Source organism: Kogia breviceps, chromosome 6, assembly GCF_026419965.1.
Source record: "Kogia breviceps isolate mKogBre1 chromosome 6, mKogBre1 haplotype 1, whole genome shotgun sequence".
Classification (NCBI taxonomy): Eukaryota; Metazoa; Chordata; class Mammalia; order Artiodactyla; family Physeteridae; genus Kogia; species Kogia breviceps.
In genome coordinates this window covers 56878807-56902220 of record NC_081315.1, presented here as the reverse complement: position 1 = coordinate 56902220, position 23414 = coordinate 56878807, and the positions used below count along the sequence as shown (strand labels likewise).

The following is a 23414-nucleotide window of genomic DNA, read 5'->3' as shown; positions in this document are numbered from 1 at the left end:
CACCAAGGGGGGAAAGTGTACGGGGGGTGGTGGTGTGATGAATTGGGAGATTGGGATTGACATGTATACACTGATGTGTATAAAATTGATGACTAATAAGAACCTGCTGTATAAAAAAAAATAAAAAATAAAATTTAAAAAAGAGGAAAAAAAAAGTAAATTTATTTCCCCACATTAACAGTAAATAAAACAACACTGTCTATAATAGCATCCAATATATAAAATATTTAGGGATAAATCTGATAAAAGGAGTGAAAGAGCCATACACTGAAAACTACAAAACACTGCTGAGAGAATTTAAAGGTCTAAGTAAATGAAGTGATACAATGAATCCATGGGTTGGAAGACATAAAATAGTCTTATTAAGATGTCAATTCTTCCCAAATAGATCTGTAGTTTCAACATAATCCCAGTCAAAACTCCAGCAGTATTTTTGTAGAAATTTATAAAGTAATTCTAAAATTCATATGAACGTGCAAATGACCCAGAATATCCAAAACAACTTTGAAAAAGAACAAAGTTAGAAGATTAACAGTGTGATTTCAAGAATTATTATAAAGCTATAGTAATCAAGACAGTAAAACAGATCCGGATTCCAGGCCTGGTTCTAACATCAACAGGCAATGAGATGAATAAAACTTCAATAATGTGTGTGTACGACTGTCTTTTAAGAAAACCTAAAGACATATCTATTTTTTAAATTAGATATTTCCATATAGAAACTATAGTACCTAAAGGGAGGAATTAATTATTATATTTTATTGGTTGAAATATCCTTGTGAAAGCACTCTTTGAACTATGTAACAAAAGATTAACTACCTGTGGATCATTATTGCAAAATATAAATTATAATGGCCCTGGGAAGCAATATTTCTGGTTATTACATATTTTAAAAAAATCTCAAACACCTAAATTCCTAGTTTTTCAATAAGATTTTGAAAACTTAATCCTAATGGAGAGGACATGGTCATCTTAATAATATTAACATTAGCCCAGTAAGTAATTTTACTTACAAAAATGAACTGGGACTGGAATTCTTCGATACACGAGGAAGCACCAAGAAGCTGGTGATTGTGGTTTGTGACTGGAAGGGCTTTGAGGGTGAAGTTTTTCCTACAATGAAGCTTTTCTCTTTTCCCCTGTTAAGAATAGTTAATAACAATCATTGTAGATTTTCTGTCCTTTTGAAAAATTTTAACTTTCTTAACTTTATGTAGTAAAATTAATATATTTTTTAATGGAAATTTCTTTTAAAAGTAAGTAAAATTTAAATTTACTGACGGTACTTTAAATGAACTTCCCCAAAGTAACTCTAAAGTTGATCTGGAAACATGAATTTTTCTGGGAAAAAAAAAAGAGTGATAATGAGGGAAGATATACCCTATAAAGTATTAAAAATACCCTACTCAGTAACAATAGTTTAAAAAGTGTGCTACTCTCTTAGAAAAATCTGAATAGATCATGTAGACAAGAGCCTTTAGGATAAAAACAGTCATTCTAGATAAGTGGAAAAAGGCTATAAATCATGAAAAAATGAACTAATTATGAAAAACAGTTATATCCTTTATGTATAATAAGTCACAATGAAATTCTATATACTGAAAATTTATGTAAGAATGAAAACAATGAGGAAGTAGAAAAATACATGGGAAATATTTACATAATCTTAAAGGGGAAGGCTAAAGTCAGATAGCACAAGAGAAAATATAGGACTACTCAAAAAAGTCTGAATTTCAAACAAAACAAAACAAAACAAATCAACCCCATAATGTGAGCTAAAGACAAATAACAAAAAGTAACTGCAACATAGATGGCAGTTAAACGATTCATAGCCTCAATATCTAGTGTTGTTCCAAAACAGCTTAGAAAAAGACGAAAATAGAAGAGGAACTGAATAGGTAATTCACATAAGAAGAAATAAAAATATCTAATAAACATATGAAAAAATGAAGATATACATTTTCTAATATTCATATTCTAATATTCAGAGATAAATTAAAACAATAAGATGCCATTTTTGCCTATCAATTTTACCAAAGGTTAAAATCACAACTTACATTGAGGATTAGGGTGAACAGACACTTTTATGCATAACTAGTAGGGAAGCAGATTGGTATAAGCTTTATGGTGGGCCTTTATATATGTTGACTTCACTATAAAGTTTAGTTAAAAAATTGATGTTCCATATAGGTTTCTCTTAAAAACGTGATCCCTTGAGCTGCAACACAATCATGCGGGGTGCTTGTTAAAAAGTGCAGATTCTTAGACTCCAAACCAAACTTGCTGAATCAAATTCTTTGGGAGAGGGGCACAGGATTCTGCATTTTAAGTAAGCTCCCTGGATAATACTTATGTAGACTAAAGTTTGAAAGCCGTTGTTGTGGAAAAAAATGTATATTTTTAAGAGGACATTTGTCACACTGTCCTCGTGTCTTTTTTTTTTTTTCTTTTGGCCATGCCACATGGCTTGTGGGATCTGATCAGGGATTGAACCTGTGACCCCTGCAGTGGAAGCATGGAGTCTTAACCAGTGGACCACCAGGGAAGTCTCCTTGTGGAAAAATATTTAACATCATGGAAAACAGTAGTTAAGAGTGAACTTTGGAGCCAAAATGCCTGGGTTCAAATCCAGCCTCTACCATTTAACAGCAGTGCGACTTGGGGAATGTATTCCAGCTTTCTGAGCCTAAGTTTTCTCAAGCGGTTAAATGGGAATAATAATAGTATTTAACTCTTAAGGTTGTTTGGAGGACTAAAAGAGTTAATATATATGTAAAGTACTTAGAATACTGCCTGGCACACAGCCAGCACTATATAAATGTTGAAAGAATGAAAGAGTGAAGCAAAAAATAAAAAGGATATAGAGTATAATTCTATTTTGTAAGAATGTATATAGATGAATTTATGTATAAACATACACATACAAATGACTGGAAAGATACATATCAGAGTGTTAACAGTATTATTTCTGGATTACGTGATTATGGTTAATTTTAATTTTCTTTTTGATTGTATCATCTAATTTCCTATAACAAAAAATTTACTCGTTATTAGGAAATAGTTTTTGAAAGTTAGTAATTTATGGTTTATTTGATTTAGTATGACCATATTTCTTAAGGTCCTCCTAACATTACAGATGACTCCCTGCTATAGGAAACAAACCCTTGAGAGCAAATTGCACAAGATACTGTACACTTATTAATATGGAAGAAAGTGAGGCAGTCTCCACCGGATAGCTCAGGTACTGCAGTATGAACACCCGCAAACGTGACCCAGACCACCTGGAGCAGGCACTCTTCTAGACTACTTCCCTCGTTTCCAGCTGTCAGGAAGGAGACACCTTTCAATGGAGGTTCACAACTATTGTTGTGGGAACCCACAGGCTCTCCCTGAATTCTCCACATTGGAATCAGTCAGTCTCTATAGTTTCTGGACGCGAATACACTTTCAGGTATACGAAGTCAAGTGAGATACTGAGGGTGAAGCAGCCCACCCACGGCACTAACATCATTGAGGAAAAATCACAGAATTCAACCAGAGTTTACTTCAACAATCCTTTGTCTTTTTCTGACCTCTCTTCTCCTTTCCTTCTCCTGTTTTGGTTTTCTACCTTCTCGTCCTACCTAGGCTTTAAGCTTGAATGTGTGTGGCTCTAAATGTATACTTTGGGGCTGTTAGAGGCTCTGCTCTTGACTTCTGCTGCAGTGTGAGGAGCACTGCCAGCCTGGAACTTCAGTTCAACCCTCTCATGTTCCTCCAGTTTTCAGACATGAATCATGAGCTATACCAACTCCTAAGGTAGCCCGCTTCACCAAACCTTAGTAATATACAGATAGTTCTGAGTGGACACTGGTAAAATTCTCCTACTACTCATTACAAAAGCTAAGCAGCAGTTTACAAATCTAAAAACTTAAAGAATGGGCTTCAAATTAATAAGCAAACAATAAAAATGGTAGCAAGTGTGGTGAAGTTTCTTAAATAGTACCATAAAAAGTGGGTAATGATGGTAAGCAGTATCTCATAAACTAACCTGTGAGTGAGATGGGGAATCAAAGATAGAAGGTATGACTCCAGGTTTCAGTTTAATATTTGGAGCACTTCTGTCAAAATCTGTCTTCTTAAAGTGCCTTGAACACAACACATCTCCTTTTTTAGGCTCCCAAATGTCTACAGCATTCACATCAAGTCTTTTCATTGCTAATACCCATTTTCTTTTGACATTTTCATCTGTGGGGAATCTAGAAAAACATACAAGAAGTATTTTAAAATTAAACACTATAGATATATACTTGAATTAAAGCTGTGCCTAAATTGATTCTTGGTATTACTCTTGGGAACTGGAATATTGAGGAAACCATCATGACTCATGCTTTCTTAACTTTCAGTTTTCATAGTCAGATTTTTCTACCAAACATGCTGCAGGCATATGGCCCTCATTTACATCTTTCTCATATTATAAAGAAGAAAAGTTTCAAACGACATTTAACACCTTTCAGTAAGATCCACAATTGAAGGTTTTTCTTCATCTATAGATGATAAAGAACATGACTGGGGCCTTTTCCTATCTGAGGAATTTATCCCAGATGAACAGAGACACTTGTACTTTCATTCTTCTGTCAGCATCAAAAAAAATTGCTTAGTACAGCATTTAATACAAAACAGGGGTATAAATGCTTAGTGAATGAATGCAGAGAACACCTGCAGAGTTTGGAATTCTGGAGATCAGAATTATTTTGAGATCTGGAGGCCAATAACCATATCTTTTCCAATTTTTCCAGCTGGTTCAAATCCGTTTTGGAATATGGTAGGGTACACATACTCATTTTTGATTTCCTTATACCTAGCAAAGTAGTTAGCAGGTCTTTCTCTGGCACACAGTACAGTGCCTGGCCCAAAAGCAGCAAAATAAACCTTTAGCAAATGCATAATTATTAAATCTTATTGCTCCTTCTTTCCTATTCTGTCAGAAGAATGACTAAAATTTTAAATTAGGACCATCTTTTTTTTTTTTTTTTTGCGGTACGCGGGCCTCTCACTGCTGTGGCCTCTCCCGTTGCGGAGCACAGGGTCCGGACGCGCAGGCTCAGCGGCCATGGCTCACGGGCCCAGCCGCTCCGCGGCATGTGGGATCTTCCCGGATCGGGGCACGAACCCATATCCCCTGCATCGGCAGGCGGACTCTCAACCACTGCGCCACCAGGGAAGCCCTAGGACCATCTTGGTTGTAATTTGGTTCAGGACCATCCTGAACTTGTAATTTATATTTTTTCTCTACAACATAGGCTTGATTTATTTCTAAAGGACAGAATATATTTAGGCAAAGATCCTTCAGATTGTAAACTATACGTAAACAACACTGAACTTCTTAGAAGGTATGTTAAAATACAAAGTAATAATATTAGCAAAAATGAGGTTGATGATATTTTTGTTAATCAGCCTGTGACACCTTTGCAGGTATCTTAAGCTTCTAAATGAAATGATAAAAGTGTAAAAGTATCACTGTCATTTCAAATTCAACTCAAAAGGCTATTTAAAAAGAACCTGAGGGGCTTCCCTGGTGGCACAGTGTTTGAGAGTCCACCTGCCGATGCAAGGGACACGGGTTCGTCCCCCGGTCCGGGAAGATCACACATGCCAAGGAGTGGCTAGGCCCATGAGCCATGGCCGCTGAGCCTGCACGTCCGGAGCCTGTGCTCTGCAACGGGAGAGGCCACAACAGTGGGAGGCCCGTGTACCGCAAAAAAATAAAAAAATAAAATAAAATAAAAAGAACTTGAGAACTAAAATTCAAAATTGAACGTCTAGAGCGTATAGCTCAGGGGTAGAGCATTTGGGTGCAAAAAACTGATGATTTAAGTAGATCTTTTGCTTTTTCTAACAGTCAGAAGTACTTGGCTTAACTACAGCAGAATCTTACACGTGAAATGTCAGTCCTTTTAGCTTGGAATTTGGTAAACAGCGAGAAGCACATCCAATGGCCGAGCAACATTTCACCATGGTTTCAGCAACTCATACCAGAACTGAAAGAAAATTAAAAGGGTAATTGTTAGTTAACTCCAAAGCTAAGGGGAACATAGTTACCTTTCCCGGTACCTTCCAGTATGTTTTAGGTAACATGAATTCATGTTAGAAAGCCAAAGGGAAATATTTTCTTCCAAAACCTGCAGCTCTGCTCATACAATTTTCTAGGGTTATAAGGCAAGTCTTATTTAGCGATGCACTGAGGCGCCCGATTCCATTTAGGAGGCCGGTACATGTCTCTTCCACCGCTTCGTACAGGCACCATGTTCCCTTGCCACCACGCCCTGGCACAGACTCCTCCTGGCACCCTAACTTAGGCTGAGCTTCCTGCCCAATAGTTGCTTCCCCAGGGAAACCTTCCCTGACAGACAGATTAAGTCAGATCCCCTCTAGGATTAGCTCTCGGGGAACACACACGTCTCCTTCCTAGCACTTCTCAAACCTGTAATCCTACATTTATTTCAGAGTCCCCGAGGAACGTCTTTCTCGGCACCAGTCTGTGAGCTCCCTGAGGGCACGGTGGGGCGTGCATTTTTTCTCACTTTTGTCCCCACGGCGTAGCTGCTGACTGGCACAAAGTAAATGTCAGGATATATACTGAAGTAATGAAGAGGAAGTAAAGGAGAAGAGGACGTAAGAAAGGAGCTCGGGGCGCTGAGAAGCACCTTGGTGCCTACCTTCCGGCCGCGCACGCGCCGGACCCGCTTAGAGCTAGGAGGCCGGGCCGAGCTCCGCCCCTTTCTCGAGGCTGCGGCCGCCGCCGGGAGAGGGAGGGGCCGCCCTGTCACAGGTGCGGATGCGGCAGGAGAGCGGCCCCTTCCTCTGGGGCCGCCGGGCGTCTCCACGCCGCTGCGGTCCTCCTCGCCCCGAACCACGCCCAGGATGTGGGCGGGTAGCGAAGGGGGGAAAAAGGGGAGGCAACCTAAGAGTCTTTACCGTCAGCGGCGAAGGCAGCGACTAACGCCGACAACAAGAGATTGCGCTTCCCCTCACTTCCGTCCCGTCAGCTCGGGAACCGGAAATCCGGCTGCCCCGGGTCACGTGCCCAGCCGCCATCTTGGCTCCGGTGGGAGCTGTACCCGGGTAGAGCGGCGATGCTTCTCAGGGCGTAGCTTTCGTCCTGGGGGAAGGGTCCGTGGAATTTGAAGGGAGGTGGAGGAGATGGCGGCCTCGGCGCGGGAAGACGGCGCCCGCGGGCAAGCGCAAGGGCGGCGGGGTTGCGAGCACTATGACAGAGGATGTCTCCTGAAGGTGAGCACTTAAATGGGCTCTTCGCCTACGAGCTTCCGCCGGGCTGGGCTGGGGCGGGGTGGGCTGGCAGGGCGGTTTTAGGCTTTTGGGCTGAAGTTTGAGGTTAAGCTGTTTTCAGGATACCTTCCCCTCTCACTGGGTTCCTGCTGTAGAGAACGTTTTTGGCAAGGCGACCACAGGCCCCACTTATTCTCTTGTGTTGTGCTTTGCGAGCAAAGGTCGTCTTGCTTGCTTGGGAAGAGCCTGGCCTTGCACATTGGTTAGTTTATCAGTGGGTTCATTTATTTAGTCTTTCGGTGCTGGAAGTAGACTGAGGCAGCCTCAGGCCTGTGCCGGCTTTTCTCCAGGATCACTTTCAGGTGTGTGATGAAATAAGAGAAGAGGGGTAAGCAAGTGTAGAATCAGAATACGATTTTATCTCCTGTCGTAAGTAAGTTTTACAGCTTGCCAGCTTCGTTTTAGAGTTAGTGAGTATGCCTAAGCCTGCCAAGGAGGAAATGTATGTGTGTAATAGGAAGACAGTCATGTAATTGCCACTAAATAGGGAATTATGTATAGGAGAGTGTCTAGTATGCATATACTGTTACTTTAGCTGTTTGAGAAAAACTTCTGGTCAATCTAGAATTTTAAAAATTCGCATCTGTCCAATTAAAGGTCATTAATTTTTTTTGCAAGAAGCGGTTTAAAGATTTTGCTTAGAAAGCTTGAGCTTTGGAATCCCACAGCCCTACCCCCCAAATTTTAGCTCTGCTCTTTGATAACTCAGTACTTTTGAGAAAACTACTGGTTAATAACCCACATATAAAATATGGGTGATAAAAGTTCCTGTTTCATAAAAAAGTATGAGGCCTGTAAGGATAACCTAACGCCTTTTTTGTAGGCGGTGGTTTGGTGACCATTCCTCCACTGCACTGGATAAAGCTCTTTCAAAGGTGGTCATTCACCAGGTGTTGTTTAAGGAGAGTGAGTGCTATCCGTATGATTCCATTTCCATTGAGATGTGTTAGAGTTTCAAACTTCAGGTCTAAAACTGAATTCAACATCCTCGTCCTCCTCTCCTCTCCCCCCAAGAAATCACACAAATACCTCTGTGTTTCTTAGCACTCAGGTAGTTGACCCTGAGTATCAAATGCTTTTTTGCACCCCCCCTCCCTTCCCTTAAATACCAGAGACCAAGTGAAGAGTGTTAAGGAGGAAGTAATCAACTAAATTAAAAGCTGCTGTTTGCCTTTAAATTTGTCAAGGAGGAGGTCACTGGTGATCTTGAAGAGAAAAGCTTCTGTGGAGAGGTTAGGACAGAGTGTGATTGGAGTGGATTCAAGAGAGAATGGGATTAGTGGAAATGGACATAGCCTTTATAGACAATTGTTGGAGTTTTGCTGTAAAAGAGAGCAAAAAAAAAAAAAAAAGAAATTGAGGCTGTGGTTGTTGGGAGATGTGGGATCATGGGATTTTTTTTTTCCCCCATGGGAGGGAAAGATGGGAGGTGTTGCGGGCATGTCTGTATATTCTTAGAAATGACCTCCGCAAAATGAGAACATTTATCATGCAGGAGGGAGAGGGAAAACTGTAGGAACCCTGTCTTTGAGTAGCCAAACTGAAGATGGGATCCAGTGTACAAGGAGAGGACTTGGCCTTAGATAAAAACATGGACTGTAGACTGTAACAGAAGGACGGACAGTGTGAGGTACATTTGCAAGTAGGTTGACATAGTTTGTGGGAGAATGTTCTCTTGATTATTTCTGTTTTCATAGTGAAATAAACAAGAGTGTAGCGGGAAGAAGAGGTTTTTGAGGTTTGAAGAGAGAGGAGAAGATATGAAATAATCATCTAGGTGTTCGGTCCTAGACGGTGGAAGAATGAAGGAATTGACTAGGGAAACATGGTAGTAAGAGCCCACTTTTTATTAGGGGTTATGACTTAAACGTGAGAAAGCCAGTGTGGTGGTGCTTTTGCTTTAGTCATATTTAGGTGTTCCTATGCAGGTTGAGTAGGAGAGAATTGGATTTAACCAGAGTTGGGATTCTGGGTAGATGAGTATGTAAATACAGAAGGAAGGAACTAGGTTGTGTGCAAGAGAAGAAACGGAATGAGTTGGAAAAGGAGGAGGTAGTGGTTAGAGAATTTAATGCTTGAAATTAAGATACAAATAGGATTCAGTTCTTGTTCTAAGCAGTGGTTCTTAAAGTGTGGATGATTGGACCCCTGGGAATTCCTGAGGCCCATTAGAAGACTACTTAGTACTGCTAAGACATTATTGTCTTTTTTAGCAATGCTAAAGTGTGAAACTAATGACTAATACTGCTAGCACCTTAACATGAATCAAGGCAGTGGCACTGAACTGTACTAAACCTATAGTTTTTTTTTTAAAAAAAAGCCAGTTTCACTTAAGAATGTCATTGATAGAATTAAAGCAATAAAATTATTAATTGTATAAAATAACCATTGAATACATGTCTTTTTGTATGTTTGAAATGGGATGTTTTCATCAGGCACTTTTTGCAGACTTACATTAGGTGCTTGTTATGAGGAAAAGCTCTGTGCAATTGGATTATGAACTGAACGAGTTTCTTTTTCAGTGGGACTTTTTTTTAGTTGAGCTATGATTATTCAGACTTGAGTATTTGCTGGACATTTTCTCGACTAGGAGGGAAGTGAGACTGTCATTGCAAGGAAAACAGAAGTGATAAAATTCAAGCTTTCACGTAAAAATTAGAGTTTTGGAAAAACCTGTGTTAGCCTCTGTGAGCTTGAAAGCGTCACAATACTTAGTTTTCTGATGAGATGGTTAGTGATGTTAACAAATGTGATTTTTTTTTTTTTTTTTTTTTTTTTTTTTTTTTTTGGTGGTACGTGGGCCTCTCACTGTTGTGGCCTCTCCCATTGTGGAGCACAGGCTCTGGACGCACAGGCTCAGCGGCCATGGCTCACAGGCCCAGCCGCTCCGCGGCATGTGGGATCTTCCCGGACCGGGACACGAACCCGTGTCCCCTGCATTGGCAGGCGGATTCTCAACCACTGCGCCACCAGGGAAGCCCAACAAATGTGATTTTTTGATATTGCATGTCAAATGTGGGAACATTGGGAAGAGCTGCATAATTCAGTGAACTGATATTTTCAAAATGACCAGTGGATGGATAAAAGGTCCATTCACATGCAAGATAGATCAATGGAAGGGAGAAAAGTTCACTGATTAATTTCAGATTTCATGTTGCAACTACCTGTTCTTAAGATTTGTTGAATTTTGGTGTAGTATCAGAAGAATATCCATAATTTTCTAAGAAGGTTATTAAAATACCTCTCCCTTTTCCAACTACATATTTGTGTGAGCCCAAAATTTCTTCATATACTTCAGCCAAAACTGAGTGAATGCAGAAGCACATATGAGAATCTATCTATTTTGGGGGGAAATATAGCTGTTTTTCATTAAAATATGTTACTTATGTTAACATGTAATTGGTTTGTTGCTATTATTTTAAAAATAAGTAATATTTTAAAAACCTTAAGTTTTAATTTATAATATGGTAGGTGTCAATAGATATAATTTCACAGAAACAAAAGCTCTTTGGGATCTTCCATAATTTTTAAGACTATATGTAAAGGGGTTGAGACCAAAATGTTTGAGAACAACTGTTTTGTGGCATGACTGAGAATATGTGGCTGAGGAGGTTTGGAGGACAAGGCCATTGGAAGTGAGAAACGGAACTGAGAGTTCAGGGTATTGGGGGGATTATCACTGTTGGATGTGCAGATAACTAAAATTTAGGACAAGAGTAATATTGGAAAGAAAAGGAGCCAATTGAGTGTTAAAATAAGAAAGGAATGAGCTAGGGTATGGGAAGTCATGGCATAGGAAGTCTTCAGAAATGAGTGGATCTGAAAGGTCACAGTGTACTGGAAAGTATCAGGTTAGCTTACTGGCCTGCAGACTTCTCCATGTACTCGTTAGGGTAAGGCTATGTTGCTGTAACAAAAAGACCCAGTAGTAATGTGAGTTAAAGAATAAAGAGTATTTCTTCTCACCTAACAATTCAAGGTGAATAATCCAGTTTGGTAATGAGGCTCTGTTTCACATGATCATCCTAGGGACAAGTTTTTTCCATTGTATTATTTTGCCATGGAGGAGGAGGCATGCCCAATTACTTAATAAGCGGGCCCAGGAGTGGCACTGATTTCTTCCATGTGTATTCTGTTTGTAAGAACTTAGTCATTTGGTCACAGGTAACAGCAAGGAAACTGTATTAAAGCTGGGCAGTCATGTCCCGGGAAGGAGACAGTAGATTTTGTTGGACAACTGGCAGTCTTTGCTGCTCTTGAAAACAGGGACTGTCTTTTACGTTTATTGCATCTTCTAAAGTAACAGATACATAGTTGATGGTTAGTAAACTTAAGAGAACTAAAATATAATCTTTATAGTATTTAATGCTTCAGGGTTGAAGTTGGTAAGTGAATTTATCTGGAATGTCTAAGTAGAAATTGCCTGCCTGCCATTTAGGCTGAGAATGAGTTTAGGGTGTTGTGGGATTCGTTTTGCAATCTAGGGACTTCCATCCTTCACAGTTCTTCTGTCTTTAACTACAGGGTTGTGTTCAACTTGATACAAAATGTAGATGTTGAAGGGAAAACAGTGAAATGTCATGTTTAGTGTCAGTTTACCAAATGATCTATTGGTTGTAATCCTTTGACCTTGTTCCAAGGAGGAGGAGGAAGGAAATTTCTTTTTGCATTGCAAGCTTGTCTTTTCTTGCTTCTTATAACTGTTTTTCTCCCTTGGGGATTAGGCACCATGCTGTGACAAGCTTTATTCTTGCCGGTTGTGTCATGATAACAATGAAGATCATCTGCTAGATCGCTTTAAAGTAAAGGAAGTGCAGTGCATAAACTGTGAAAAAATCCAACGTGTAAGATTTTATCACAAATTTCTATTTTCTTTCTTTTTAAAAAAATTATCCTAAGGTGGTTTTAAAAATTTAATCAAGAGTATTGCCAGTATGACTTCTTTAGCTCTTAAAGTAAGCCTTACCTTGGATTTCAGTGTATAAAAACTTATAAAGATAAAACTGCATGTACATTAATAAAAATTCTGGATATTTAAATAGTAATTCAAAGTGTCTTGGTAAACTAATTTTTTAGTTACATGTGTTTTTTTTAGGCACAACAGACTTGTGAAGAATGTAGCACATTGTTTGGAGAATATTATTGCAGTATGTGCCATCTGTTTGACAAAGACAAGAAACAGTATCATTGTGAAAACTGTGGAATTTGTAGGTACTGTATGTAAAGTATTCTTTTCTAATTGCTTCTGGTATATCTGAGGAATAGTAGTTTTTAAAATCAACTTAGTTGGAATATAATTATTGATACATCTTATAAAATGCATTCATTTTCAGTGTCTAGTTCAGTAACTTTTGACAAATATATATACTGTGTTACTGCCAACAAAAATCAAGATAAAAAAATTTCCATTATTCTAAAAAGTTTCTTCATGCCTTCATCATTTAACTAGGCCATCAACAATTGTGTGCCTATTTAAATTTTAACTTTGGGGTAGAAAATATGCTTTTATATGAAGTGTTTTGTAGGCAACGAAGGTAAAAAATTAAGGTAGACTTTTTTCCTTTTTGAAGATGAGTTTTTAAAAAGTGTCAAAAGTTTTGATAAAATCACTACAGACTTAAAAATTGGAAAATACAGAAAAGTAGAAAGAATGAAAGTATTGATAAAACAGCCTGAAGTCCAGTCACCCACTGACAAGGTACTATTGGCATGTTGGTATATAGGAATTTTTTTCTTTCTAAAAATCCTGAAGCGTTAGATTTATACATAAGCATATATGTAACATGTATGTTTTAAAGTATACTAATAGGGCTTCCCTGGTGGTGCAGTGGTTGAGAATCCGCCTGCCGATGCAGGGGACGCGGGTTCGTGCCCCGGTCCGGGAAGATCCCACATGCCGCGGAGCGGCTGGGCCCGTGAGCCATGGCTGCTAAGCCTGCGCGTCCGGAGCCTGTGCTCCGCAATGGGAGAGGCCACAACAGTGAGAGGCCCGCCTAGCACAAAAAAAAAAAAAAAATTAAAGTATACTAATACAACAAACCACTCATTTTAAGAAATAGAATGTTACCAATACTGCTGGAGCTCTTAACTATTCTATGTTAATCCTTTCTCCTTGTTCCCACTGGAGAATTTTAAATAGCTTTCTTTTCTTTTATATCGTTGTTTTTAAGGAAGGACAACAAACGTACCAAAAGATGTACCAATCGTAAGCAAACAACCTTTTCTAGTTTTTAACTCTAGAAGTTTGATTTGGGTCTTTTTTATATCTTTCATGTCTATACTAACTCTTTGAACGTATGGAATATAGTAATAATTGGTTTAATGTTCTATACTAATTCTAACATCTGTGTCAGTTCTGGATTGATTTTGATTGATGGATTATTCTTTTTTGGTTGGGTTTTCCTGCTGCTTTGTGTCGCTGGTCATTGTTGGATACCAGACATTGTGATTTTTACCTTGTTGGGATATTTTCATAGTCCTACAAATCTTCGTGAGCTTTATTTTGAGATGCAGTTAAGTTACTTGGAAACAGTTTGGTACTTCTGGGACTTGCTTTTATAATTTGTTAGATGGATCTGGAGGTGTGCTTATTCTAGGAATAATTATTCCTCACTACTGAGGTATTACTCAGTACCTTCCTGAGTACTCTACCCAGTATCCCACGAGTTCTAAGGTTCTCCAGTCTGGCTGATGGGAGTAAGCACTGATCCTGGCCATGTCTGAGTGCTGAGCACTGTTCCTTCCAGTTCTCTTGGATGGTTCTCTCTCTCGCCTTGGGTAGTTTCCTCACATGCATGCACTGATGTGTATCCTGCTAAATACCTGAGGGGCTCCCCTGTGCAGCTCTGTCCTCTCTGTTAGTCTGTCCTGTGAGCTCCAGCCATCTTCTCAGTCAGGAAGTCTTTTTGGCTCTGCCTTACTTCCTTCAACTTGTTTGGCCTGGAAGTGCTCTAAGCAGTAAACTGGGGCAATTGTAGGGCTCACTTAATTTGCTTCCTGTATCTCACAGATCACTGTCCTTCATTGCCTGACGTTCAGTGAAACTTGTTTCATATATTTTGTTTGGGTTTTGTGGTGGTTGTTTTAGGCAGGAGGGTAGATCCAGTCTCTCTTATTCTGTCTTGGGCAGTAGTGGAAGCCTCCCTGCAGGGTTTTACTTGTGGAGTTTGACAGGCTGATTCTAAATTTCACCTGGAAGAGCAAATTCACATAGCTAAGCAGATTTTGAAAAGGAAGAATAACAAGGAGGGGATTGCCTTTCCACACAATCAAAACATGATAAAGTTAGAGTAATTGGAATGGTGTGTTCTTTGTACAGGAGTAGCAGATAGATAAAGGGAAGAACAGTGTGTTTGTGAGTGTGTGTGTGTACCTTCACATATTTATACATATGAATTTATAACAAAAGTGGCATTTCAGATCAGAGGAAAGGGCATTAGGAAAATTGATTATCCATTTGCGAACAAAAAATTGATTATTGAAACTGTGCATTCCTTAGAATATGGTTTTAGCATGTTGTGACAGAAACTAAATAACAAGTGCTTCAAAAAAGATAGACGTTTATGTTTCTTATGGAAAAGTCTGAACCATGTAGTTAATTAAACAGAAGTCCAGGTTCCTCTTATTTTTTGTCATCCATAAGATATTTTCTTGCCTACATAGTTCAGAAGAGTCCATATTCTGGTCAGTGGAAAGGGGGAAATAGGTGAAGGGAAGGTATATACCCTTTTCTCCTAAGGGCATGAGATAGAATTTTCATTTGTCTCTTCTGTTCATACCTTCAGAAAAGTTAGAAAATAGTTTTTATTCTGGGCAGCCTTGTGCCTAGCTAAATGTTCTGTTGTGCAGGAAGAGGTATAAGAGAAATTTGGGGACAACTAGCAATCTCACCTTACCTAATACATTTCAAATGGATGAAAGAAAAATATAAAAATTATAAGCCATAGTATTAGAAGTATATAGAGGAATATGTTCATGACCTATAGGTTTCAAAAGTCTTTTCAAGACCAGAGGCAGAAGTATAACGCATAAAGGGAAATGTGTCTTTTTATTACATAATAATTAAAATTAAAAGATGTAAAAAAAAAAAAAGATAGATGACATACCAGAAAAATAATTGTAACATATGCAAGTGAAAAAGATTAATACCCAAGATATGTGAAGAGCTCCTTTAAATAATGTTCCTCAAAAAAACTAAAAGTAGAACTCCCACATGATACTATATGCAATTCCACTCTCGGGTACATATTCGAAAAAAATGAAAACACTAATTTGAAAAGGTACATGCACCCCAAGTGGTACTGTTCATAACAGTATCACTTATACACACACACACACACACACACACACACACACACACACACACACACACACAGGAATATTACTCAGCCACAGAAAAGGAATGAAATTCTGCCATTTGCAATGCCATGGGTGGACCTAAGAGTATTATGCTTAGTGAAAAGCCAGACAAAGATAAATGCTATGTTATCACTTATATGTAGAATCTAAAAGAATAAAACAATGAATGTATATAACAAAACAGAAACAGACTCACAGATATAGAAAACAAACTAGTGGATACTAGTGGGAAGAGAGAAGGGGGGAGGGGCAAGATACAGGGATAAGGGATTAAGAGATGCAAACTACTATGTATAAAATAGATAAGGAACAAGGATATATTGTACAGCACAGGGTAATAAGCCATTATTTTGTAATAACTTTAAATGGAGTATAATCTATGAAAAAAATTTTTTTAAATTTTTTATTTATTTTTGGCTGCGTTGGGTCTTTGTTGCTGCACGCAGGCTTTCTCTAGTTGCGGCGAGCAGGGGCTACTCTTTGATGCGGTGTGCGAGCTTCTCCTTGTGGTGGCTTCTCTTGTTGCAGAGCATGGGCAGGCTTCAGTAGTTGCAGCATGCGGGCTCAGTAGCTGTGGCTAGCAAGCTCTAGAGCTCAGGCTCAGTAGTTGTGGCTCACGGACTTAGTTGCTCCACAGCATGTGGCATCTTCGCAGACGAGGATTAAACCTGTGTCCTCTGCATTGGTGGGCAGATTCTCAACCACTGTGCCACAGGGGAAAGTCCTCTATGAAAATATTGAATCACTATGCTGTATGTTTGAAACTAATATAATATTGTAAATCAAGTATATACTTCAGTTTAAAAAAAGAGCTTTTAAAAAAATATTTATGTATTTGCTGTGCTGGGCCTTAGTTGCGGCACACAGGATCTTTGTTGTCATGGTGGGATCTTTGTTGTGGCATGTGGGATCTAGTTCCCTGACCAGGGATTTAACCTGGGCCCCCTGCATTGGGAGCATGGAGACTTAACCACTGGACCACCATGGGTGTCCCAAAAAGACCTCCTTTAAATTGATGAATGACAAATACCCCAGTAGAAAAATGAACCAAGCACATGAACAGGCAATCCACAGGGGAAATCCAAGTGGTTCATAAACATTAAAATATGCTCCCTGTCTCATCATTTGAGAAATGCAAATTAAAATGACTTTTCAAATTTGTCTGTCATATAGGTAACCAGTATTGACTAGGGTGTGGGGAACATGGGTGCTGTCACACACTGTTGGTGAGAGTATAAACTGTACTGTCTTTGGAGATCAGTTTGGCAGCATCAAAACTGATGATGCAATGCCCTCTGACCCCATAGTTTCACTTTTAGGAATCTTATAAAAAGTCATCAACATGTAGGTTGAGTGATGTCTGTATACAGATATTTATTGTATCATTGTATTAGTAAATGATATCAATAAAAGAATATTTAAAAAAATTATGATATATCCATACCATGTAATATTATGAAACTGGAGAGGAATAAAGTGGTTCTATGTATTCATACATAGAATACTCTTCAGGAAATAATTGTTTTCTTTAGAAAGTTGCAGAACAGGATATATAGAAAGAATCCATCTATGTAAAAAACAAAACCCAAAGTGTGTGTGTCTGTATATATATATATATATATATATATATGCGCAATTTTATAGGAAAAAAAGACATGGAAGGTTAGGTACCATTCTGCTTATAGTGCTTTTACATTTGGGGAATGCTGTTTGGGAGGTAGGGGTTTACCTCATTTCTTCAGTGTGGTTTGAACTTTCTTTACAGTGAAACTAAACTTATATATGATGAACAGATTATCACTGTAGTAAAAAATGTGTTTGTTTTTCATGCCTTTTTTAGGATTGGTCCAAAGGAAGATTTTTTCCACTGTCTGAAATGTAACTTATGCCTCACAATAAATCTCCAAGGAAAGCACAAGGTATATAATTCAGTTTACATGATTTAAAAAGTATTACAGTGTTTTTGAAAACAGCTCAAATCCTAATTTGTTTAAAAGCATGCTCATTTTCAGATATTACCAAGTACAATCATGTCGCTTTTTATTTTTAAGCAGTATTAAGTAGATATTCTAAAGTATACATCTTAGAATATCTGATCTTCAGTTCCTTTTCTTCTCTATGGTGTGTAAGAATACTTCCATCAGTTATTAGTATAATGTAGACAACTTCTAAATTGGTTTATGGATTCTTATCATTGATACTGGTTTTAAGAATAGCTTTTAGGGGCTTCCCTGGTGGCGCAGTGGTTGAGAGTCCGCCTGCCGATGCAGGGGACGCGGGTTCGTGCCCCGGTCCGGGAAGATCCCACATGCCGCGGAGCGGGTGGGCCCATGAGCCATGGCCACTGAGCCTGCGCGTCCGGAGCCTGTGCTTCGCAGCGGGAGAGGCCACAACAGTAAGAGGCCCGCATATCACAAAAAAACAAAAACAAACAAACAAACAAAAAAAGAATAGCTTTTAAAAAGTGTGGTACAGGAGAAATACAGAGCAGTGTAACCTTTTGTTAACACAGCATTCCAAGAAAATTAGTATTCCTTTCATAATTAGACAGATATTTTTCATTTGGATGTAGAAATTTTATGTCATGATCCTAGGCCTGTTAAAAATTATTTTTCATTACTTAGGAGAAAATCTAATAAACTATCATTTATAGTACTGATTCTATCCAATAATTTAGAGAATGGAGAGACTAACAAGTGTGTTTTAAAAATAGGTACTAGATAATAACTGGCCTAAAATACTGAGGTGGTGAGATGAATAATGAACATAGGGGATATTGTGATGAGTATAAGGGAGAAACAATGGGACTGAATAAAGATGATACCCAAGGTTTTTAGTGCTGGCTTAAAGTACTTGATAAATAGATTGTGAATTTGTAGGAGATAAAAGATTGGGTTTGGTTTTACCGACTGGAGTTTAGGGTGATAGCAAGATATGCTTGCTGTGTTGTCTTTAGAAAACTGTATACTCATTTTCTCTTGTGGTATTTTAATTTTGTTTCTCAGTTATTTTTTTATTGTTTATATTAGTAAATGGTTGTATCATCTACTCAGGTGCTTAGTTAAAAAACCTGGGCATCATCCATGGCTTGGTGCTTTTTCTCTTACCTCCTCACACCTAATCAGACACTGTCTTGTCCAGTTAAGAACTCAGGCCCTGTGGGCACCATGTTGGAGCTCAAATATATTTCCACCTCTTGCTACCATATAATTTGGGGAGTTCTTTAGCTTCTCTAGGCCTCAAATACATCATCTGTAAAATGGGGTAATAATTGTACCTGTTTCTTTAGTGTTGTGGGAATTAATTGAGGTAATACAGGTAATGAAATTGGCATATGGCATGTAGTACAATATCTATAATATGGACTGTTATTATTTATCTATAAAATGAAGATAATTTGAATATTTAAGACATATTAAGCAATTTCATTGTTTCAGGTAATGTGCAAAGCCATAGTTGTGAGAGTTAACTGTTCAATTTTTGTCTGACATAAGAAACGTTTATTAATGTTCATTATTATCGTTAATAAGTTGGTATTGTTTCCTTTGTTAGTTTTTATTATTAATACTATGGTTTTATCATTTCCATCTAGTTAAGCTTTGGTAATTTTAGTTTTGCTTTTAAACAGTGTATTGAAAATGTTTCCCGGCAGAATTGTCCAATATGTTTGGAGGTAAGCTTAAAATATTTTTTTTTGGAAATATCCCCTCTTGAATTTAAAATACTGGGTATTTATATTGTCTTCATGTAATTAAGCACTAACATTTATTTCCTTTTACAGGACATTCACACATCCCGTATTGTTGCTCATGTCTTGCCATGTGGACATCTTTTACACAGGTAAAGTAACTTTAGTTTTTTTCCTAAAAAATGTTTGGAAATAGTGGAGGTACTTTTTGCTTTACTAAAATAATGTTATATTTTTCAGAACGTGTTATGAAGAAATGTTGAAAGAGTGAGTGTTTCATGGGATTTAAAAAAACTGTAATTGTAAGACCTCTGTTTTCTTTTCTTTCCTTTCTTTTGTTTTTTTTGAGGGGAGGGGGAAATGGGCAAACTTTGCAGTTACTTGCACCATATTGGACATGGTAGATATTCCTCTCAAGATGGGTTGGATAGATGGGTAGGTTAAATTGAGCAAAAAGCATGGTGGGGGCATAGGACTATACCTTTGTCCTCATGTTTCCTGTTATGCCTTATCTCATCCCACAACTTGAGACAGATAACTCATTTTCTGGCTGTACTTATTGGGGAGCTCAGTCTCTGCCAGAGGCAGTCATAGTGTTGTAAAAAATAAAAATGCTGAGGCATGTTGCTCAAAATTCTTAGTTGTTTTATTGGCCCAGTATAATGACCTGCCAAAAAAAGCTGATAACAAGATTTATCTAATGCTGATTTTGTTGTGGGGAAAGGATGCTAAAGTGAGATGCAAATAGTTAGGAAAGAGGAGACTGTGTAACTGTATTTTGGTCTTGCAAACTAATGAGTAGAAACTTTAAGAGCCGATAGAAGGGAACTTTTTCAGAATTTTTAGAAAGGAAACAATATCTGAATAAGTTTTAAGAAATCTGTCCTCTTCAAGCAAATCTCTCCTTTGCTTGAGTAGATTAAGAAATTGAGGATGTTTAGCTAAAAAGCAGTTTAATTTGTTTTTAAAATATATTGAGTATATTCTACAGAGAATATTGAGTAATTCCTCTTCATTTTAGAGAACTGAGGAAAAAGAAGTAGGTTTAAAAAATACCCTATGACACAGGATGTATGAAAGTTTCCAGATTTGAAAGATGATCTTGAAATATAAAATAATACCTGTCTTGGATGGTTTATGTACCAGTTAGCATGCATCTCCTTGTATACCTGAGTTGATATACTCCCCATTTAATGTTTGGGAAATAACTCTTATCTCTTCTAGAGGCTACAGATGTCCATTATGTATGCACTCTGCTTTAGATATGACTAGGTACTGGAGACAGCTGGATGATGAGGTAGCACAGACTCCTATGCCATCAGAATATCAGAACATGACTGTGGATGTGAGTAGAATCAATGCTTAAAAAAACTTTTCAGGTTCCTTGTTTATGTTCATGTTTATTTTTGCCCGTTTGCTCAGGTCTGTCTAAAAAATACTATTTGGGCATAGATGCCAATGTGATGATTAATGGGAAGGACAGAATAATCTTTAAATTTTAGTTACTCTGAACTCAAAAAACCAGGAAAAAAATTCCAAGAATATCTTTGTGAAATTCTTCCCAACACTAGATGGCAGGCAAAAACTTTATTCTGAATAATTTACATATTACTTAGCAGAGTCAGTTGGTAATGTAACTGAGTAGAGGTGGATTACTGGTTTGCTGTTTTATTTTAATTATGTTTTAATTTTAATTATTTAAAATTTTATTTCAGGCAAACATGTTTACTGGTTTGTTTTTTTTTAAGATTACTTCTTGGTTTTTAATGTTTATTACCCTTTTTAATCGAAGACTTTATTTGGTCTTAGCCTGTAATCTAAGATATAAGAGGTATTTCTGTGTCTTTTGCCTTCTGGAGAATGATCATCTTTTCTCCATTAATTGAGATGTGCTGCTATCTAGTCTCAGCATAGTACATTCAGTTACAGGTTAGAATTGGAAAGTAGATAGCTTTCTGGTGCTTTAATAATTTTTCGACATATGAATTTTCAAAACATCTTCATTTCAAATACTTCTCTACAAAAAGATAAAAACAACAAAGCCAGGTAAAAATTATTTTCTGTTTTATTCACACTGGAGCATTTCATAATTTCTGTGGATAATTGAATTGTTAGTAAGATCAATGAAAGATCACTTTTGTAATACTGATAGTTGTGTCATGTTTTATTAGAGGCTGTAGTGTGCTATGTCCTACTTAGATCATTTTTTAAAATAACAGCCTTATTGAGATATAATTCACATACCATACAACTCATCCATTTAAAATGTCCAGTTCACTGCTTTTTAGTGTATTCTTGGAGTTGTGCAAACATAACCACCATCAATTTTAGAATATTTTCATCACCTCAAAAGGAAACCCCATAGCCATTATTAGCAGTCATTCCTTAATCCTCTAGCTCTAGGCAATGAGTAATCTACTTGCTACATTTAGATCATATTCTTAAAAGAATTACTTTCCAAATTATAATTTAGAGAAAATTTGGATGTTTTCTACTTATTTTGGTGTGGTTCTTCTAAAGCTAATGCTTTTCTCACATAGTAATTTATTGATCTTTTTTCAGGTTAACACCTTTTTTATTTTTCAGGATCTCAGTACTAGAAGAGATTAATTCCCAAGTTGCATCTTACTGTCATTTTAGGGACGAGCCAGAAGCTTTTCTTTGTTCAACTTTAGAAAGTATTCTTTTGGACTTTAATTCATTTTTGAGGCATGGAAGGCTAGGGGCTTAGTATATTAAAGAATAAGCAAAAATATTATAAGTATGTAAAAATTTGTTTTGTTAACTAAGGTAATATTCTAAGTGTCAATGAAAAATGAAATTGTGTGTTGTTTTGAATTAGTATAGGTGTTGATCTGATTATGATGCCTGTGTTAATTTTTGTGCTAATACTATTTATACTATTTGGGAACTATTTTAAAATAAGACTTCTTAGCTCAAATCCACATTTTCATTTTGTAAATTCAAAGCTACTCTCTTATTAGAGTTTTTAGTGAACAGATAAAAGGTATTTCTATTTATGGAAACGTTTAGACTTAACATATGTATGTTTTCATATCTTTAGTATGATTTTCGAGGAATTGTTTTAAGCAGGCAATGCCACTTTCTATCTATAAGGTTTAGTATATTGAATTTTAATTCATCTCTTTTCAGATTCTCTGCAATGATTGCAATGGAAAATCTACAGTCCAGTTCCATATATTAGGCATGAAATGTAATATTTGTGAGTCCTACAATACTGCTCAGTCTGGAGGATGTAGAATTTCAGTAGATCAGCAATGACCAACCTATACTGCACTGGACAGCTCAGCATTTTCTGATATAGAAAGAGGCTATCTTTTTATCATGATTTGTCAGAATCTGTGCATTAGAGTTGATGTGTTTTGTATTCATGTCACAGAGTAAAATCATATTACAGGACTTAAGGATTCAGGGTCTCTTTATAGAATTATCACAGCTCTACATTGAATGAAAGCCACCATGCTTGTGTTTTGATTGGAAATTCCTTTGGTGTCAGTTGTTTGGAAGTTAATGTTTACCATTGAAATTCACATCCATAGATGTATTATACTTACATGGAACTTTATTTTAAGTGACACTGTGCACACAATTCATTTCTAGTTCTTGATAGAACTGTACTTAATTCTCAGTATTATTCTTGACTTTTTTTTTTTTTTTTTTTTGCGGTACGCGGGCCTCTCACTGTTGTGGCCTCTCCCGTTGCGGAGCACAGGCTCCGGACGCGCAGGCTCAGCAGCCACGGCTCACGGGCCCAGCCGCTCTGCGGCATGTGGGATCTTCCTGGACCAGGGCACGAACCCGTGTCCCCTGCATTGGCAGGCAGACTGTCAACCACTGCGCCACCAGGGAAGCCCTATTCTTGACTTTTTAAGGGCTGTGCTATGAGAATATATTCTATCTTACTGTTAAAATCTAAGTACCTATACTTTAGAATTTTCTAAGACAGTTCTTTGCATCCTGTAAATGTGAATGTTGATGTAATAACTGCTAATAAAACTATATTGAAACAGTATTTTAT

The 23414-nt window shown here is 37.5% G+C and overlaps 2 protein-coding genes across 10 annotated transcripts in view; one reads left to right on the top strand and one right to left on the bottom strand.

Moving 5' to 3' along the window:
* The window catches only part of THAP6 (THAP domain containing 6), a 13145-nt gene extending 6109 nt beyond the window's left edge, over positions 1-7036 (bottom strand). The window contains exons 1-4 of one of the 8 annotated variants that reach the window (XM_059066284.2): positions 6958-7036; positions 5918-6020; positions 4031-4238; positions 1014-1139 (exon numbers count right to left, since the gene is read on the bottom strand). In XM_059066284.2, coding sequence (XP_058922267.1) covers positions 1014-1139; positions 4031-4238; positions 5918-5997 — 414 coding nt within the window. In that variant the 5' untranslated portion in view covers positions 5998-6020; positions 6958-7036. Of the gene's footprint in view, positions 1-1013; positions 1140-4030; positions 4239-5917; positions 6021-6463 lie in introns of all 8 variants that reach the window. The other 7 variants (XM_059066285.2, XM_067035841.1, XM_067035839.1 and 4 more) reach the window with 7 other exon arrangements.
* RCHY1 (ring finger and CHY zinc finger domain containing 1) lies at positions 6757-23414 on the top strand. Of its 2 annotated transcripts, XM_059066282.2 has the most exons (9): positions 6757-7272; positions 12054-12173; positions 12425-12540; positions 17528-17606; positions 19316-19360; positions 19469-19527; positions 19616-19642; positions 20600-20720; positions 22529-23414. In XM_059066282.2, the coding sequence occupies exons 1-9, from the start codon at positions 7183-7185 to the stop codon at positions 22655-22657; spliced, it is 786 nt and encodes a 261-aa protein (XP_058922265.1). In that variant the 5' UTR covers positions 6757-7182; the 3' UTR covers positions 22658-23414. The 2 variants fall into 2 exon arrangements, with proteins under 2 accessions (XP_058922265.1, XP_066891939.1); XM_067035838.1 differs by lacking the exons at positions 6757-7272; positions 12054-12173; positions 12425-12540 and adding an exon at positions 13499-13534 and having other exon boundaries at positions 22529-23407.

Bases quoted from the DNA above. Each gene is read 5' to 3' on its own strand.
- RCHY1 (XM_059066282.2), top strand. From the start codon at position 7,183: ATGGCGGCCTCGGCGCGGGAAGACGGCGCCCGCGGGCAAGCGCAAGGG. The intron at 7,273-12,053 runs GTGAGCACTTAA...CTTGGGGATTAG, and splicing joins ACAGAGGATGTCTCCTGAAG to GCACCATGCTGTGACAAGCT. The intron at 19,361-19,468 runs GTAAGCTTAAAA...TTCCTTTTACAG, and splicing joins ATTGTCCAATATGTTTGGAG to GACATTCACACATCCCGTAT.